The sequence below is a fragment of the Aedes aegypti genome, chromosome 3 (genome assembly GCF_002204515.2).
Source record: "Aedes aegypti strain LVP_AGWG chromosome 3, AaegL5.0 Primary Assembly, whole genome shotgun sequence".
Classification (NCBI taxonomy): domain Eukaryota; kingdom Metazoa; phylum Arthropoda; class Insecta; order Diptera; family Culicidae; genus Aedes; species Aedes aegypti.
In genome coordinates, this window is record NC_035109.1 from 31511099 (window position 1) to 31529611 (window position 18513).

Here is an 18513-nt window from a genome sequence, read left to right on the forward strand (position 1 = left end):
GAAAAAATCGCAGATGGCATTCCTGGAAGAACTCCAGGAGCAAACCCTAATAGAGCACTTAAAGACTCCTCACAACGATTTTTTAGAGATCGAAAAGCTTTTGGAGAAATATCTCAGAAAAGGTATACATAGAGGCATTCCTAGAAAATTCCTTGGTAGAATCGCTGGAGAACTACAAAGAGATGGAACTTTTCTCAGCAACGAAAACGAACGGTAAACCATTTGATGAAGAATTGCAGTTTATTATATCTTTCTGTGTGGGATTATAATACAAAGCACATGGATGCCTCTGCTCAGTTTATCATACAAACTATACGTTCTAATAGGGCACTTAATTCATTAATATAAAACACAATGTTTCTATAAAACGATACACAATTTCTCACTTGAATATTTTTTAGTTTGGTTTCCATTTTTCGACAAGTTTTAAAATTTTAAAACTAAATGCTTCTTAAAAAAAGAATTTTAATGGCACAGCTGCACCTACGTTGTACAATAACTGACACGATATAAGAATACTACAAATTAGTTTAAAAAATTGCATTTCATATCCCGTTCGGTTTCACTTTTGATTACCAACAAATTTGTTACTTCCCTAAAATGATAATTTTGGCATTAGATAACTTTTTCGTTTGGTTTCTTATTCTAGCCTGAATATTAGTGTTGCTCACTTTTAGTCAGAAAGCGGTGAACTTTTGGTTACAAACTTCGATTTCTTTGGCCACCATCGCTCTGGAACTTCATTCGTAATTTAAAACATACACTCGAACTAATTGACACCATTCGTTTGACTATTTTTCGTAACATTGATCAGCTCTACACCTGGTAGATTTAAAATAAAAGTAAAATGAACAAAACAATTCCGAACGTCATTAGAGTCGTTGCTGGTTTAGTGTTTACTGAGTCGTCGACTATTAACGGTATATGGCAGGAGTTACAACGAAAGTCTTGCTGTTCTATGGCGAATACTGCATTCTACCGGTATATTGGAATGGTTAAAATATGTCCCACAAAAGCAAGCTTTCTATTTCTGAGCAGTACTACTTAAGGTAATATTTTTTTAAATAACAAAAATGTACAAAAATACAGTAATAAATATGGAATTCAACAAAATATCAAAGTATTCCGACATCTCTTTTTCTACTTATCATACAGTTGCATTCTCTGTTTGAGGTGATTTCACCTTTGAATACTCCAACTCGTTCCACTCTTAGAGGGAACGCTTTCGCAGCCAAGAAATACAAAATCTCAATATCTGTATCACACCGCTCGTTCACTCCTTTCGCCGATAGACGGCGCTCTCCTTCGTCGGAGAACCATTGGCAGAAGCATTCAAGCGACGACTAGATGCTAGCTTTGGTTTGATGAGATCATCGATGCAGCGTAGCCTCAGTTTGGATCCACTGAGTCCAACGCCGCCATTTTTGGTACTGTTGACACTGTACTTGTTCTCCACCTCTTTGGTGGTAGCCTTGAATGTGTCCATCATCACATTCCTTACCCGTTCCATCAGTTCCGGGATGTCGTCGCTGGTTAGGCCCTTGGTTTCGATCGGTTCCAGAGTGGTAACGATGACGTGACCGTTGTTCAGAATTTTGGCCTTATCGTCCAGGAACGACCCGTACGAGCTGTAGACGACCGGCATGATCGGTAGCTGCGATCGGACGGCCGTGTGGAAGGCCCCCTTTTTGAACGGGTGGATTTCGTTGGTGTTACGGCGGGTGCCCTCCGGGAAGACCCACAGCTTGATACGCTTTTCCTTCAGCATATCGGTGCACTCGTTCATGGCTACGTGCGCCTTCTCGGCGTTCTTCCGGTCGATGAAGATCAGACCGCTGAGCCAGGCTGCCACGCCGAATGGACCCGTGTAGAGTAGTTCCTTTTTGGCAATGACGGTGCATTTGTTCATGACGTGCCAGAAGTCGAACATTCCTGAAAGAAAAGAAGATAGTTTTATTTAGGTATTGATGTAAGCTAGTAAGTAGTTTGTGGTCCTGTGGGGCCAGCGACGGAATCCAGATCAATCGTTTCCGGTTGGGTTGTTCAAATGCAAAAAGATATTCGCGTTCAATCGAGTATGGATGACTGGATTTCCGGACATGTTTTGAATTGACCACATCCCCCGGGGTTCTTGGAACCTACTTTAGAGTGATCATGACAGCCAGTGGTTCTAGAAATGCTATGGAAAGCCACCTTACAAAAATAAAATTCGATAGCCATATTAATATGGTACCGCGCATGGCCAATTAGGAAGGCCACTTCGCTTAGGGCACCTGGAACCTACTATGGATTGTTCAGAGCATCTGAATATTCTGATTTATTTTCCCGGAAGCATCATCTTGAAGTTTGATGCCCACTTGTATATCGTTCCGGTGATACGTGATTGGAAATACAAACGTGACTAATCATATTTTCCGGAACTAGTTTTACGGAAACGGCTATATCTCGGAAGATTTCCAATGAATCTGAATCTTAATGCGTCCACCTGCTTTCAATCTTCAATTGGTTCTAGATTCTTGGAAAAATGGTAAAATCCATAGAACTTTACACCGCACGAGATTACAAACGACAGAAAACATGCGATTTAGACATGACCTCAGAAAATCCGGATCACCTCCGGTGTACGGTGGCCAATATGCATCGCCAAGTGAATTACTAAAACTAGACCAAAACCATCGAATGCTTCCGGATGCATCCAATTTCATTCATTTTTCAAAAAGTTATGAGCATTTGAAATTGGGCAAAATTTTGCCTATCTCAATCATTTTGCCTATCCCCTGTACTTTACGAAAAATTACTCCCAGGAGAAGGTATTTCAGCATGTGTTAAAATTACACACCTAGTGTGTTGGTCCAGAAGGTTCGATTTTATGCGAATCCTACTCATTTTTGTGTTACTTCTATTGAGCGTGAATTTCCTTATGATTTCAATATATATTTCGATTATATTATTCATCAGCCAAATTGCAAATAACGCAGAACCGAAGTAAACGTTACAAAAATTCAAAATTCAGCCTACCACGCTGCCGACTTGCTGCGATCTTCTCGGGAATGAACGGTTTTATGATCGAGAAACAAAGATTCTGAGTCCGTATGTTTTCAATACCGAGTTGTAAAGGTCATTCTTAAGCTACGGATATAAATAAGACAAGCAACATTAGGTTTTAAGGATAGGCTTTAATAGACACTACATAGCTATCTATTATCAACAAACTTGGCGACTAACAAGTTTTAACAAGCACTTCAAGATATCAACAAAGCATTTTACTGCAAGCACTAATCAGCTTAATCCAAAACTTGATTGAATCTGTTATAACTCGTCCCACTCGGTTTCAGATTGGGTACCACTTCTAGTACCTACTGCATTTGGTCACTTGGTACTGCAAAAGGTGCCCAAGTTCGGCAGATCACAGTACACTTTTCACAGAATTCTATATTTTGCTCTATTACCTCACGTGCTATAAAATTTTGGGCAACTGCAAGGGACATGGAGGTCTTTATTTTGCCTTTGCCTCTAATAAAACCTTAATAAATAACATCTAAGATCAGAAGACATTGAAATTGTTACCTACCTTGATACCTTGATGGCTACAGCGTAGCGTCACGCCATTGCCGGGCGTATTGTACAGCTCCATCTTCGTCGGTCTTGGGCGAAACTTCTCCAGTTGCCCCGAACGTTTAGGGTCGCCAGGTCCTCTTCCACTGCGTACAGCCAGCGTATTCGTGGTCTTCCCCGAAGCCGCCAGCCTCTACCTGGTTCCCTGCTGAATATTATTTTCGCAATTCTTTCTTCCGACATTCGCACTAAGTGAGCAGCCCACTGAAGTCTGCCGTATTTTACACGATTGATAATATTCGCATCTTTGTAGACTTGATACAACTCGTGATTCATGCGTCTGCGCCACACACCATTTTAGAGTTTCCCACCGAGTATTGTCCGCAGCACTTTACGCTCAAAAACACCAAGAGCTTTCCGGTCTGACTCTTTCAACGTCCACGCTTCGTGCCCGTAGAGAGCCACCGGAAGAATCAATGTTTTATACAGGGCGAATTTTGTTTCCGTTTGTAAGCTGCGGGACCTAAGCTGGTTAAGTAGTCCGTAAAAGGCCCTATTCGCAGCCGCAACACGTCTTTTCACTTTGCGGGAAACGTCGTTGTCACATGTCACAACTGTTCCAAGATAAACAAATTCTTCAACAACTTCAAACACATCCCCATCAAACACTACCTCAGCACCTACACCACCATGCCTGACTCTATCTCTACCTGCAACCATGTACTTCGTTTTGGAAGAATTAATAGTCAGGCCTATTCTCGCTGTCTCCCTCTTCAGAGGCACGAGGCCTCTTCCACTGACCTGCGATCAATTCCAATTAGGTCTATATCGTCCATGGAGCATGTGCGACCTTGTGATAATAGTGCCATTTCTCTGCACGCCAGATCTCCTAATAGCACCCTCCAGTGCAATGTTGAACAGTAAATTCGAAAGTGCGTCTCCCTGCTTCAATTCGTCTAACGTCACGAACGAGGTTGACACCTCGTCTGCGATCCGAACACTTGATTTCGAACCAACCAGCGTAGCACGTATCAGCCTAATTAATTTCGCCGGAAAACCATTTTCAGACAGTATCTGCCAAAGCTCATTTCATTTCACTGAGTCGTACGCCGCCTTGAAATCAATAAACAGATGGTGAGTCTGCAAGTTATACTCCCGGAATTTGTCTAGGATCATTCACAAGCTAAACATCTGGTCCGTTGTCGAACGGCCCTCACGAAAACCAGCTTGGTGTTCGCCGACGAAGGACTCCTTGAGCGGTCGCAGTCTGTTAAACAAGATGCGCGACAGAATTTTGTACGCCGATTTCAGCAGGGTAATTCCTCTGTAATTGACACACTCCAGTCTGTGCCTTTTCTTGTAGATAGGGCGGATGAGATCCAACCAGCCGGCCGGCAATTCTTCGTCCTCCCATACCTTCAGAAGTACTCGGTGGATCGACTGGTAAAGCTGCTCGCTTCCGTGCTTGAGAAGCTCGACCGGGATCTCGTCCTTCCCAGCAGCATTACAGTTCTTCAGCTCGCTGATAGCCTTTTTAACCTCTCCTATGGTCGGTGGGTCCACAGTTTGATCGTCGTCATCTATGTTCATCCTGTTCCTCGTTACATTTCCATTTCCACCGTTCAACAATTGCTGAAAGTGCTCCTTCCACCTGGCAGCCACCGCGGTTTTATCGGTCAGCAAATTCCCTTCTCGATCATTGCACATGTCGGGCACTGGTACGGCTTTGTGCCGCGCACCATTTACCGTTGCATAGAATCTCCGCATATCATTCCGGTTCATGCTTTCTTGAGCGTCCGCTACCACACTTTCTTCGTGCTGCCTTTTCTTTCTGCGGTGGATTCGCTTTTCGTCGGCTCTCGCTACCCTGTATCGCTCTCTGTTCTGTCGGGTACCGGCCACAAGCATACGGCTTCTGGCGACATTCTTCATGTCTGTCACTCTCTGGCACTCTTCATCGAACCAGTGGTTTCGTCTTCGTCGTTGACCAGTGCCGATCACTTCCCGCGCCGTTGTTGTCACAGCTTCGTGGATAGGGTCCCACAGGCTGTCGACGTCTCCAGCAACGTTGATTCTTCCCAACTGCTCGTCTAGTTGCTGACGATATTGATCAGCTACCCCATAGGTCGACAAGCGTTGTATATTGAAGCGCAGCGTTCTATTTGTCGTGGAATTCGTGACGCAAACATATGTTTTTGACCTAAACTTAAGCGTTTGGCACTAAAATTGGAACAGGGCTTTAGGACCCTATTGCCATCCCTCTAGCAGCAGCGAAGGTTACTAGCCGCAGGCCATTATCATTGGTAACGGAAGGAAGGCTTTCCGTTCCAATGACGGGTCGGAAGAAATCTTCTTTCCCGATCTGCGCATTTGCGTCGCCGATGACTATCTTGACGTCTTGTTTTGGGCACTCTCCGTAGGCCTTATCCAGGCTCTCATAGAACTCATCCTTCATGTCATCGGGCTTATCGTTCGTTGGCGCATATATGCTGATCAGGCTGTAGTTGAAGAACTTGCCCTTCATTCTCAACACACAGATTCGGTCGCTTACCGGTTTCCACCGAATAATTCGCTTCATCTGCTTCCCAATCACTATGAAGCCAACTCCACGTTCTGCTCTGTCACCACCGCTGTAGTGGGTGTGGTACTTGAATGAAGTGTTGGCGATGGGGTCCACCGCTCGGAATTCGCGTTCTCCGGTTCTCGGCCAGCGTATTTCCTGGATAGCTGCCACGTTTACGCCGACATGCCGTAGTTCACGAGCCAGGAGCCCAACACGCGCGGTTTCATTCAAAGTTCTCACGTTCCAAGATCCAACTTTCCAATCGTTGTCCTTTATTCGTTGCCGGGTCTGTTGCCGTAAAATCAATCCGTTTGCTCTACTTTTGCCTTTCTTGGTTGGTGAAGAGTCTTCGATAGGCCACCTAACCAGGGTTGCGCTACCTACATCGTGCTAGAGGGGCTGCCTCCTCGATGCTGACACGATACAGCAATGCCCGTTTGTTCTTTACATGATGACCACGGTCATAGCCATCACAACCATCCACCTTTATCAGGGCATGGACCTGTAGCTCTGGTTCTCAATAATTTCAAGTTCTTTCGGACATGCTACTATGGTGAGCCGTCATGCGCTAGCGATGTCCATTGAAAATTGTTACTTGGGCTTAAAATGCAACACCTTGGAATCCCACATCAACATCCAAAACTTTTGAGACACAAATCTCACGAAAGAAGCCGCAAACCACAGTGTAACTTTTACTTTGTGCTCATAAGAAAGCTTGAAGAATATCGTGTCTATTGGTTTACTATTTCTTAAGCAGGGCTAATTGTGACTGAGTGTCTTCAAAATAGGAACTTATGAGACCTCTTGCATAAAAGAAGACCCAAGGAAAATATATTTCTCCGAAAATTTCATCAGTTCATTAAGTGTTTTTTGACGGGCTTACTAAGGAATTACTTCAAGAATTTCGTTTCAAATATCTTGAGGAAATTTTCAACTTAGAATGTTCATAAGGATAACCACATAAATCACCGAATCTCTCAGGATTTTCACCAAAGATTCTTTCAGAAATGTGTCAAGGAAGTCCTAAAGGCCCAAACGCAATGATAGCGGAACGGCAACGGGAAGCGGAACCGATTTTCCAGCATGAACTATGGCATGCTAATCGACTCAGTCTTAGTTCACTTCCATTCGTTGCCAGCACAGTCGAGATGGTGTGATTCATGCTGACGAACCGGTTCCGCTTTCCGTTGTCGTTCCGCTATCATTACGTTTGGGCCTTAAGCCTTCCAGGAATACACTCTGGTTTATATATTCTTTTTAGTATTTCATTGCACTTTGGTAGTATAAGACTAGCGTAGAATACCTTTTTTAAATGACTTGTTATGATATGTAATGTAATGTGCATTAAAATCATATTTTACACTTAAATTATTTTTTCAAACATATGGGTTTGGTTTATAAAGTAAAAATCAGAGCATTAACAAAGAACTTTCAGATACTTAAATTAAATCATATTGCATTTCAAAACGAAAAATGTTGAATAAATTTTGCAAAACTATCAGATTGAATAGGCAGTTTCAGCGTTCAGCCGTTGTCAGGTAAGGCTCAAACGAGATGATAGCGGAACGACAACCGGATAAGCGGAACTGGTTCGCCAGCATGAACTGTAACATGCTAGTCGACATAGTGTTGGTTCGCTTTCCTCCGTTGACAGCTCAGTCGAGATGGTGTCATTTATGCTGGCGAACTGGTTCCGCTTTCCGTTGCCGTTCCGCTATCATTGCGTTTGGGCCTATAGGCATATGCACTAGACCTATTCGAATGTCTGGAAGTTCCTCAGTCAACCAATATTTTGATTTTTCATGTCGAAATGAACTTCTGGTCAAAATTTCAGTCAATTTGGAGAAAATTTAGATGTGCTTCAAATCAATTATGTGTTTTTGGACTATTTTCAAGCTTTGAAAATTCATAACTACAGAATGGAACATTAAAACTTATCGGAAATACCTCTACATAGTAGTTCATTCAATTCTACGAACTTTTGTCGAACACGATTTTATGATTGGAGCAAGTTTAAACATAGTTTGGTTGAGGTTTGTGCTTCAAGGTTCTTGAAAATCACTATTATGGAGTTGAAAAACATACTTGTATGAAACTTTCGGATTTTTAATTTCTAGAACATGATGACTATGTATTTCTAAAACTCAATCCCATTAAAAGATCCCTTTTATCTTACGACAATAAATTGTAAAAAAAATAGGCAATTAGGAAGCATATTCGTAAATCCGCTGTGAGTGAGCCAAGAATACCACCGTGAGCTTCAAGGAATGTAAAAAATGAACACGTTAGCATTGCTTTTTCACAGTCGATGATAATGATTGTTTTCAAATCGTTCTGAATGGAGCAATGCACGAGTTCACTATTTGACGTTTGAGCGGTGCCGTGTTATTTACGTGACCATGGCAACGAGTGAATTCGGCACCGCTCAAACGTCAAATTAGTGAACACGTGCATCGGTCCATGGACCTTTGCACGAGTTCACTAATCTGACGTTTGAGCGGTGCCGAATTCACTCGTTGCCATGGTCACGTAAATAACACGGCACCGCTCAAACGTCAAATAGTGAACTCATGCACGGGTCCATTAGCTATCATCAGGTTGGGATGGGTTGTTCGATCTTTGGGCATTTTTTGTAATTTATTTCCTAACTCAACATGTAAGCTGTTAATGGTTAATTGGTTCATAGATTTATTTTGTTTGTTTCCCGTTGACCAGGGCCTGGAAAAATAATGCCAATGTGTGTTTTTTATAGCATACATATTATGAAAACCGTGATTTCTGGGTACTGTGGAGAACAAATCTCGATCAAACGATGTTTAAACTTAATTTAATCTTATTGGCATGTTCGACGAACTTTAACAGAATAGAATTAGCTTTTAATAGGTGGTAATAGCAAGTGATTTTGATTTATGAGTATTGGGTTATGATTTTTCAAACCTTCTAATAAGCCTAAAAACACATTTTCAACTTGAAGCATAGTGAAATCTCTATCAAATGAGCTGAAAATTTGACCAGACATTGTTCTTAGCATGAAAATTCGGAATACTGCTTGATCGGAAGATTTCCAGACATTTTATCAAATATGAACAAGTCTACTCTGCACTGTTTTGATTTTGCATGGAATTTTGACTTTTACTGGCCTTGTTGTTTACAAATTTCATGAAAGATTGAAAGGGAGAATTGCATTTTTGTGCAGAGCCCCATAGCCTTGTGTAGGGCTGATAACAGGTCTCTTTTCAGAGACTTGGTCTTTCTATTTCAATCAGAAGGGTGACATGAGCCAATAATTAGCAGCGTTCAGTGTCTTTGGTTTGATTGTTTTGGGACTGATATAACAAACCGACCAGAAAGTGAGTTTCAAAACTCGAATTACTAAAACGATATGAGGAAGCGCCGAAATGTATGCAGTACGACAGCTGTGTCAGTCCTCTGATTTCAACGCAAGACTCTATTTTAATGGAAGGAACAGCTTTGTTGATTTACTACTTTTTGAAATTATTGCCAATAAGAACGCGAGTAGGGTCACAAGTTGACCTTTGTGACGACCAACTTTGGATTCTGAGATGTTTCACCTTAACCACACACTCAATCTGTTCGGTAAAAATAACTGGGTTTTGGAACTACCGAAAAAGTCAGTAAACTAAAAAAATGTCAGAAATCGAAAAACAGAGATTTTTTACTGAAATTTTACAGAGAGCTTTCTTTTTATATCATATATCGATAAAAAATAAAACATGGTTCTAAAATTACCTTTTCAATTACGCGTGGCGACAGTTTCCATTTTATTGACTTTTTCGGTAGTTCCAAAACCCAGTAAAATTTTACCGACCCCAGTAATTTAATCTAAGTGTGCAAAGTGGTATCCATTTTTTTCTGATTATGGTGGCCGTGAATCCTGATGCAAAATTGTACTGGCTCCACAAATTCCTTTAGATTATAGTCTCTAAAGGAATCTATTCAGCAGGTTCCTTAAAAAATCGTCTCGGGTCTCTCTTAGAGATTTCTCCAGAAATTTAATCTAGAATACTTTTCAAGGATGCTTAGAAGAATTTCTTAAGAATTTTCTCCAGGCGATTCCAAAGCGACTATGGGCAGTAATTTCCTTAGGTATTGCTTTGATTATTTTATTTTTTTCAAAGATCGTCTTATGATTTCGTCCGGATATTTTCCACCAAAGCATTCAACTGAATTCTTCTGTTGTTATTCTAGGACATCTTTTGAAACTTCCTACAGAATTTCTTTCGCAAAAAACGAAAACAAAATATTTGGTTTGATTTTGGGTTTTCAAAAAAGGGTTTGGAATTTTCCAATTAAACCTTCAAACTCCGCCTGTTCATTTCACCAAAAAATCATCCACGTTTACTTCTAGAAATCCAAAATTTCTCGAGAATTTATTCGAAGAAACCATCATAAAGCTCCTGTTGTATTTTTTCTAGGAATTTTCCACCAGAACCATTCCATTATTTTCCACATTTTTACATCTCAATTTGTCCCAATCGATTTTTGTGTCTACGAACTTCAGGTATTATTCAAAACACCGTGGGCTGCTTTAAGCCGTAATTAACGATTCTATCCCATTACCCCGGACAGGGCTGGCATCAACTCGCACAATGCGCGCAAAGAGCAGAATTTAACCACTGCACAAAGAGGAGACAGACGCGCGCAAAGTGTAACAACACGAACACAATGAGGGCACGCAGTAGGAAAGAGAGTGTAAGCGATTACGCAAAGAGTAATGCTGACGGAGTGTGTTGGCAAAACATGCTCAAAGTGTACAAAATTTGGCTCTTTTTACCTTATAACATGGGTATTTTTAAAACGAGACCAACGAATAGATGTCGGATATCGATGTCCGTAGTTTTGAAATTCAAGATGGCGACTTCCGGTTTGTGAAAAGCGTTTCAAACCCATGCAATATGGGTATTTTTGGAACGGGACCGATGAATACATGACGGAAATCGATGTCCGGTGTCGTTTTGGAATCCAAGATGGCGACTTCCGATTTGTGAAAATCACTTTGAACCCATGCAATATGGGTATTTTTGGAACGGGGCTGACGAGTAGATGACGGAAATCGATGTCCGACGTCATTTTGGAATCCAAGATGGCGACTTCCGGTTTGTGAAAAGCGCTTCAAACCCATGCAATATGGGTATTTTTGGAACGGTGCTGACGAGTCGATGACGGAAATCGATGTCCGGTGTCGTTTTGGAATCCAAGATGGCGACTTCCGGTTTTGATACTTTATGGCTAGTTATTATGATAATTTTTGGGGAATTAATTAGTTATTCTAGAGATTTTGAATTGGTTATTCTAATAATTTGCCACTTGTTCCTCAGGGTCTATCCGGGAGAAATTGAAACTTTAGGGCGGACTCACTTCCCAAGCTTTTTGCACCAGTCGAACAATCAATCAAGATGGTGGAAAAGGGAGAATGTGGTCATTAAAAAAATATAATATTCTAATTCAACAAAAGTTCTTTAATTTAATTAATTTTGAATTCAAAGGGGTATATACATGGGAAAGAGTGAAGGAAATTTTGGAATGGACACACCTTTTCTGCTCGGGTAACCACGATGTTCCGCTGCCGCTAATGATGTGACGCAGGCTGGGGTTGGCGCAATTTCTGCCGTCTCTAGGCTCCGACGCACTCTGGCTGGTGGCCGTCGGGACGCTCTGGTTGACGCCTTCTCTTCGGTAGATGCACCCACTAACTTTGGTCGACTCTCACTAACACGTGGAACGAACGGTCCACTAACGGCTTCACTAACGGGCTGCAACACAGTAGCTTCAATACCGGGTAGATTTTTCAAACGCTCACGTGGGCAGGGCACTAATCTGGCTATTTTGCTACACTGTGTAATAAAATTAAAACCGGAATAAAATCACGGACTACTTTATCTTTGAAATTTTGTTACCGAATAAGAGATCGATCCATCGATGCATGGGGTTTTTATATCAGCTGAATCACTGATCCTGGAATCCATATTGGGGTGACGTGTATCCAACGTTCAATATGGTTGGTGCACACGGTCTTTGGTGTCAGGGGGATATTGGAAATGGTTTGTAAATTCAAATTCTAATAGGGTTGTGAAGGGCATCTGACACCAAGGAAAATGGGTAGGAAAGGATAGGGATTTTTACACTAGATTTATTTATTTCATATTCTAATTCATTTTATTTTATTATTTCTAGACCACAAATTCAATATAATTTAACAAAAGAGATTTTAACAACTAACAAATTAAATAAAGTATGCACAAAAACTATATACAAAAGAAAACTATTTACAAGAGGAGTGAATTCAATTGGTTGATCGAAGGGTACAATTATTGAAACCTTCTGTGAAAGGTTACAGTTTATGAAAATCACTTTGATCCCATGCCTTATGGGTATTTTTGGAACGGGGCCGACGAGTAGATGACGGAAATCGATGTCCGGTGTCGTTTTGGAGTCCAAAATGGCGACTTCCGGTATGTGAAAAGCGCTTCAAGCCCATGCAATATGGGTATTTTTGGAACGGGGCCGATGAGTCGATGACGGAAATCGATGTCTGACGCCATTTTGGAATCCAAGATTTGTGAAAATCACTTTAAACCGGATTTCGCCATCTTGGATTCCAAAATGGCGTCGGACATCGATTTCCGCCATCTTCTCGTCGGCCCCGTTCCAAAAATACTCATATTGCATGGGCTCAAAGTGATTTTCACAAACCGGAACTCGCCATCTTGGATTCCAAAATGGCGTCAGACATCGATTTCCGTCTTCTACTCATCGGCCCCGTTCCAAAAATACCCATATTGCATGGGTTTGAAGCGCTTTCCACAAACCGGAAGTCGCCATCTTGGATTCCAAAACGACACCGGACATCGATTTCCGTCATCTACTCGTCGGCCCCGTTCCAAAAATACCCATAAGGCATGGGATCAAAGTGATTTTCATAAACCGGAAGTCGCCATCTTGGATTCCAAAATGACATCGGACATCGATTTCCGTTACCTACTCGTCGGTCCCGTTCCAACAATTCTCCCATATATTCCAATAGAAGCTCCTATAGAAGCATTTGGTAGGTACTCAATGAGCCACACAAAGAGTGTGTGTTCACCATTTTCCATCCACACTTTGTGTCGAAGGATGCATTGCAGCGAGAGCAGAAACACAAAGAGGCGTCAAAGAGGTAAGAACCAGTGAGAAAGTGTAGCTGTCGCACTGCACTCAAATTCATGATCAACACAAAGTGCGCGCTCTTTGTGTTTTTCTGTTTTCACTGAGGAGATGCCAGCCCTGACCCCGGATGCCATTACCCCGAATGTATCATTACCCCGAATTTCATAACCCCGAATGCTATTTCCCCGAATTTACAATTATGTTGACATTGGTCAAATTTTCCCATGATATTGAAATTCGAAGTTATGGGTCGTTCGGGGATTTGGCAAATTAAAAAAATAACTCCTGAGCTTTTGGAGAAATCTCCGAGAGGTAAATTGATAAAATAATTGAAAAATATAATCAACCGAATCAAATCTTTGGATAATAGAATTTTCTGAAGTAATTCCTTGGAAAACATCAGATGAACTCAACAAAGAATCTGGAATTATTACTGTAGTATTAGCTGTTTAATACCTTAAATAAGATTGTAAGGAAATCTTAGAGTTTACTTGCGAAGTTACACGAGAAATGTTAAGTAGGGGAACTGTAGGGGTGATTCTTGAATGAAATGCGGCAGAATCTCCTAAAAAAATATTGCGCAACTTCACGAGGAATCCCAGGTCGAACTTATTGAACAATTTTTGGAAGAGTTCTAAATAGATTGCTCAAATAGTCCCTAGAGGAATTTTTGAAGCAAAGCCTGGGACTACTTCTTTTGTTCTTGGCATTAACCGTCCCCACTGGGACAGAGCCTGCTACTCAGCTTAGTGTTCTTATGGGCATATTCACAGTTATTAACTGAGAGCTTTCTTTGCTAAAGTTGCCATTTTTGCATTCGTATATTGTGTGGCAGATACGATCATACTCTATGCTCAGGGAAGTAAAGAAAATTTCCGTTACGAAAATATCCTGGACGCAGACACCTTCAGCATGGCTTTGCTTTGTAACCGCGGACTCTAACCACTCGACTAAGGAATGCCTGGGACTAACGAAGGATGAATGGATAAATCTCTGTCATCCGTAGTCGATTGCAAAAAAATTTGGATATATTTTCTTCATACTTGCAGAAATGGAAGATTTCTCCTAATGCTTCCAAAACTCAACTAATAATATTCCCACATAAACCAAAAGCTCTTTATTTGAAACCTTCAAGTAGACATTTTGTCACGATGAGAGGGGTTCCAATAAATTGGTCAGATGAAGTTAAGTATCTAAGGCTCATGCTAGATAAGAATTTAACATTCAATCACATTGAGGGCATTCAAGCCAAATGTTATAAATATGTAATATGTCTCTATCCCCTTATTAATAGAAAATCAAAACTTTGTCTTGAGAACAAGCTTTTGATATTCAAACAAATTTTCAGGTCAGCCATGTTGGATGCTGTACCAATATGGACTAGCTGTTGTAATACCAGGAAGAAAGCTCTGCAGAGAATTCAAAATAAAATTTTGTAAATGATTCTGAAGCTTCCTCCCTGGTATAGTACCAATGAGTTACATAGAATATCCAATGTTGAAACATTGGAACAAATGTAAATAAAATAATTAATAATTTCAGGCAAAAATCGTTACAATCTTCTATTACCACGATTAATGCGTTATATGTTTAGGTTAAGTTAGGTTAAGTATATTTAAAGCGTTTTTTTTCTCTTATAAGCAGGTGAAATCAAGTCACTTGTAAAAAATCTGAACTGCTACGGCAAATTAAATGTAATATGTTGTTAACAAAATGTTAATAAAATCTTAAATTTGTTTTACCAAATTAGGATGATAGTGTTGTCTAATAACACAGAAAAACTAGATATAAGAAATGATTGTAATGTTTGGAATGATACTAATAAAGAAATTAATAAAAAAAAATAAAAAAAATTGTCTGCCAGAACGTCTACCGAACGTATCCTATGGCACTACCCTTTCCATCAACATTCCACAACATCCCGTAACACTTATGAGAGGTCGTAGAGTTCTCTGCATCTTTCTTAAGTAGGTGTTCCCCAGCTTTCGCAAGGACGTCACCAGGACAGCTCTCGATTATTGGAGGATGTCTAAGAGTTAGAGGGTAGTCCCAAATCTCTGACTTTGGTAACGAACGGGAAGGAGGCAACCCTCATACAATGGTCCAGGACTGTACCACCTACGAGTTTGTGCGAAATGCTTAATGCTAATGTTAAAGGAGAACAGGAGGACATGTCAGAAAAGAGGACTTGTCATCCCAAAGGGTATCGTCAAACGGGGTGGTTTCAGAAGCCCAGCTCCAAAGGCATGTCCCCCATCAGTTGGGAGATTTGTGCCATCGCCATATTGGAGCCTATTTCATCATCCACCCGATGGGAGAGGAAAGGGAAGGGAAATATGGGAGGAAATAGGAGTGGGGTCCCTTGAAGAGGGAAGATCGCATAAGCGAAATGAGAGCATGTAGCTCCATACCACAATGGGTTCGAACAGCGCCCTAAAAAGGGCACTGCAAAACGCATGAGCGTAAAGAGAGCCTATAGATCATTATCACAGCAGGTTAAGAATAACAGAATGTTCTGAAGATTCAGGCTTCTGAATTCAGTTTCACTCAATAAGTGTTTACCAAGTAATTGGAATCGCATTTGCGAAAAAACTGGACAGTTACATATCAGGTGATACGAAGTTCCATAATCGGAGTCACAACTATCACACACAAATGAGTCAGCACGCTGAATATTTGCCATGTGGTAGTTGAGTCGGCAGTGGCCTGTTAACGCTCTGACCAAGAGACTGCAATTCTGCTTTGACAGATTTGTTAAATACTTCGCCACCCTTGGAGATGGCTCAGTAATGTACAATTTTGTTTGACGATATGACTCCAAACTATTCCAATATTGCTTGTGCTGAGTTGCCGCCCAAGAGTTCATCTGAAGCTTCAACCAGCACTTCGAAATTGGAACAGCCGGCTCAGGGCCAATGAAGTCATGCGATGCTCCATCGCGAGCTAGCTCATCAGCAAATTCATTTCCAGCGATGGAATAATGGCCAGGTACCCATACAAGGTTACAGAGTTGACTGAATTCAGTTCCTCATTTTGATTTCGACATGCGATAACAAGCCTAGACCTTGAGTTGATCAAAGCAAGAGCTTTCTTAGCAGTCTGGCTATCTGACATATTTTTTTGCAAACAGCCAGACATCCACAACACTATACTGGTTTTATTGAAAATCCCGGGGATTTCCCGGGACAAGCACAAATTTTAGTCCTGAATCCCGAGACAAGCAAATCGGCCGGGAAATGGACACTCTAGTTTGTAATCATCCGTTGAGGATGATTCATCATAAGGTAAATACACCGAATGAAAGACGAATTTCCTATTGAGGTCACCAACAGAAACATCAATTGTGACAGCACATATATTTCTGGTTGTTAACTCAGAAATGAGTGTAATAAGGATTGCTTTATCAACGAGCACGTATACATGAGTTCGCCATTTCTTGTTTACTGGAAGTAGTAAAAACTGTGTCCACAAGGTTACCTAGATAGAAATTCCCCTACGAAAGTAAGGTTCTCGAATAACTTCGGCTGTGGCATTTTGCATACGTATGCAAAGATTGATCGCTGCTTTTCTTTTAAGCTAAAAAATGATCTGAGCTATCCAAACCGTAACCACTACCCAAACTAGGCAGGATTAGGCTTCTTACAATCTCAGCACGAAAAAGACTATCAGCGAAAAAAAAAAACAGATCGGCCAAAGGCGTAAAGCACAATATACACTGTGTAGAACACATAATGCGAAACCATGAAGGTGAAAATTTGAACTCAATTACAACATTTCTATAACCCCACCCTTATTTAGCCTCAGGATTGAGACTGAAGAAGAGCAACCGATTATCTTGGAGAAACACTGCACCATTGCTCCGGGTAGCACAATCACCATTGCTCCGGGAAACAATCGCTGGCCACACTACGCAGCTATCTAGGCTGCTCGAGAAAAGGAAGCTAAAATTGATGATTAAATCCTGGCCTGCCCAAACAGCCGGGTGGTTCAAAATACAGTTCTGGTCCACACTGCTCATTTGATGAACGATCAGACTTCTTGCGTCTTCCTAAAAGATGTTCCGTTCATATAAAAATCAATAACAAATGATAATAAATCTTCGAACTACTTAGTGGAATTAATGAAACCACATAATCAATTGAATGAATGACTTGGTTTTCCTATAGTAATTATCACACGAGCTATGAGCGCCTTGTGCAGTCTCAACTAATGGTTTTTTTTCGGTGCTCACCACATCAAAACAAAGGCGCCACTGTATATGGGATTGAACATTGTGACAGCATTGCTGTTCTGTCAAACACAGAAGACTACGGTGACGCTACCTATGCTTTTCATAGTGGTTATCACGCCCAATGGTATGCGTGCCCTAGTGTAGATGTAGTTGTGAACCTTAGAGGAAAACAATATGCACTCTGTCTCGAAAAACACCCAGATTACGGGTGTAAATTTTGCAAATTGGGTAATACAGTCATCTCTCCCTTACTCGATATTGAAGGGACCATCGAGTTAGGGAGGTATCGAGTTACAGAACACAAAAGCAGTGCAACTGCGTTCCAAGGGACCATCGAGTTAGCCATGAAAACCAACTTTTACTATGGTTCTCTAACTCGATATCGAGATACGGAATATCGAGTAAGGGAGAGTTAACTGTATTTCCATATGCATTTTGATGAGTCTGGAAAGCGTGTGCAAGTTTCTTTGAGGAAAACAAAAACAAACTGTGTATGACGAGCGTATGCTAGTCTACGTGTGTTCAAATGTCACTAAGCTCTATAGCGGCCGTTTTGGTTATTTTAATGATCCCTCTTCTTCTTCTTTCTGGCGTTACGTCCCAACTGGGACAAAGCCTGCTTCTCAGATTAGTGTTCTTATGAGCACTTCCACAGTTATTAACTGAGAGCTTTCTTTGCCGATTGACCATTTTTTTTGCATGTGTATATCGTGTGGCAGGTACGAAGATACTCTATGCCCAGGGAATCGAGAAAATTTCCATCACGAAAAGATCCTCGACCAGCGGGATTCGAACCCACAACCCTCAGCAAGGTCATGCTGAATAGCTGCGCGTTTACCGCTACGGCTATCTGGGCCCCTTAATGATCCATTGAGCTCAAATTTTAGAAGTAGCCTGATATCGAATGGGCGATGTGGAGCAAAAATTATTTTTTAACCTTTAACCTTCGCCGTCCACAAATTACGTAACGCTCAAGGGGAGGGGGGGAATAGGCTCA

General features: G+C 41.2%; 1 protein-coding gene across 1 annotated transcript in view; it reads right to left on the bottom strand.

Annotated features, from left to right (window-relative positions):
• Nucleotides 1-221: 221 nt before the first annotated feature.
• The window catches only part of LOC5567820 (1-acyl-sn-glycerol-3-phosphate acyltransferase alpha), a 65437-nt gene continuing 47145 nt past the window's right edge, over nt 222-18513 (bottom strand). Inside the window, exon 3 of the mRNA XM_021848951.1 lies at nt 222-1932. Within this exon, the coding sequence (XP_021704643.1) occupies nt 1274-1932 (659 nt within the window). The 3' untranslated portion in view covers nt 222-1273. The remainder of the gene's footprint in view (nt 1933-18513) is intronic.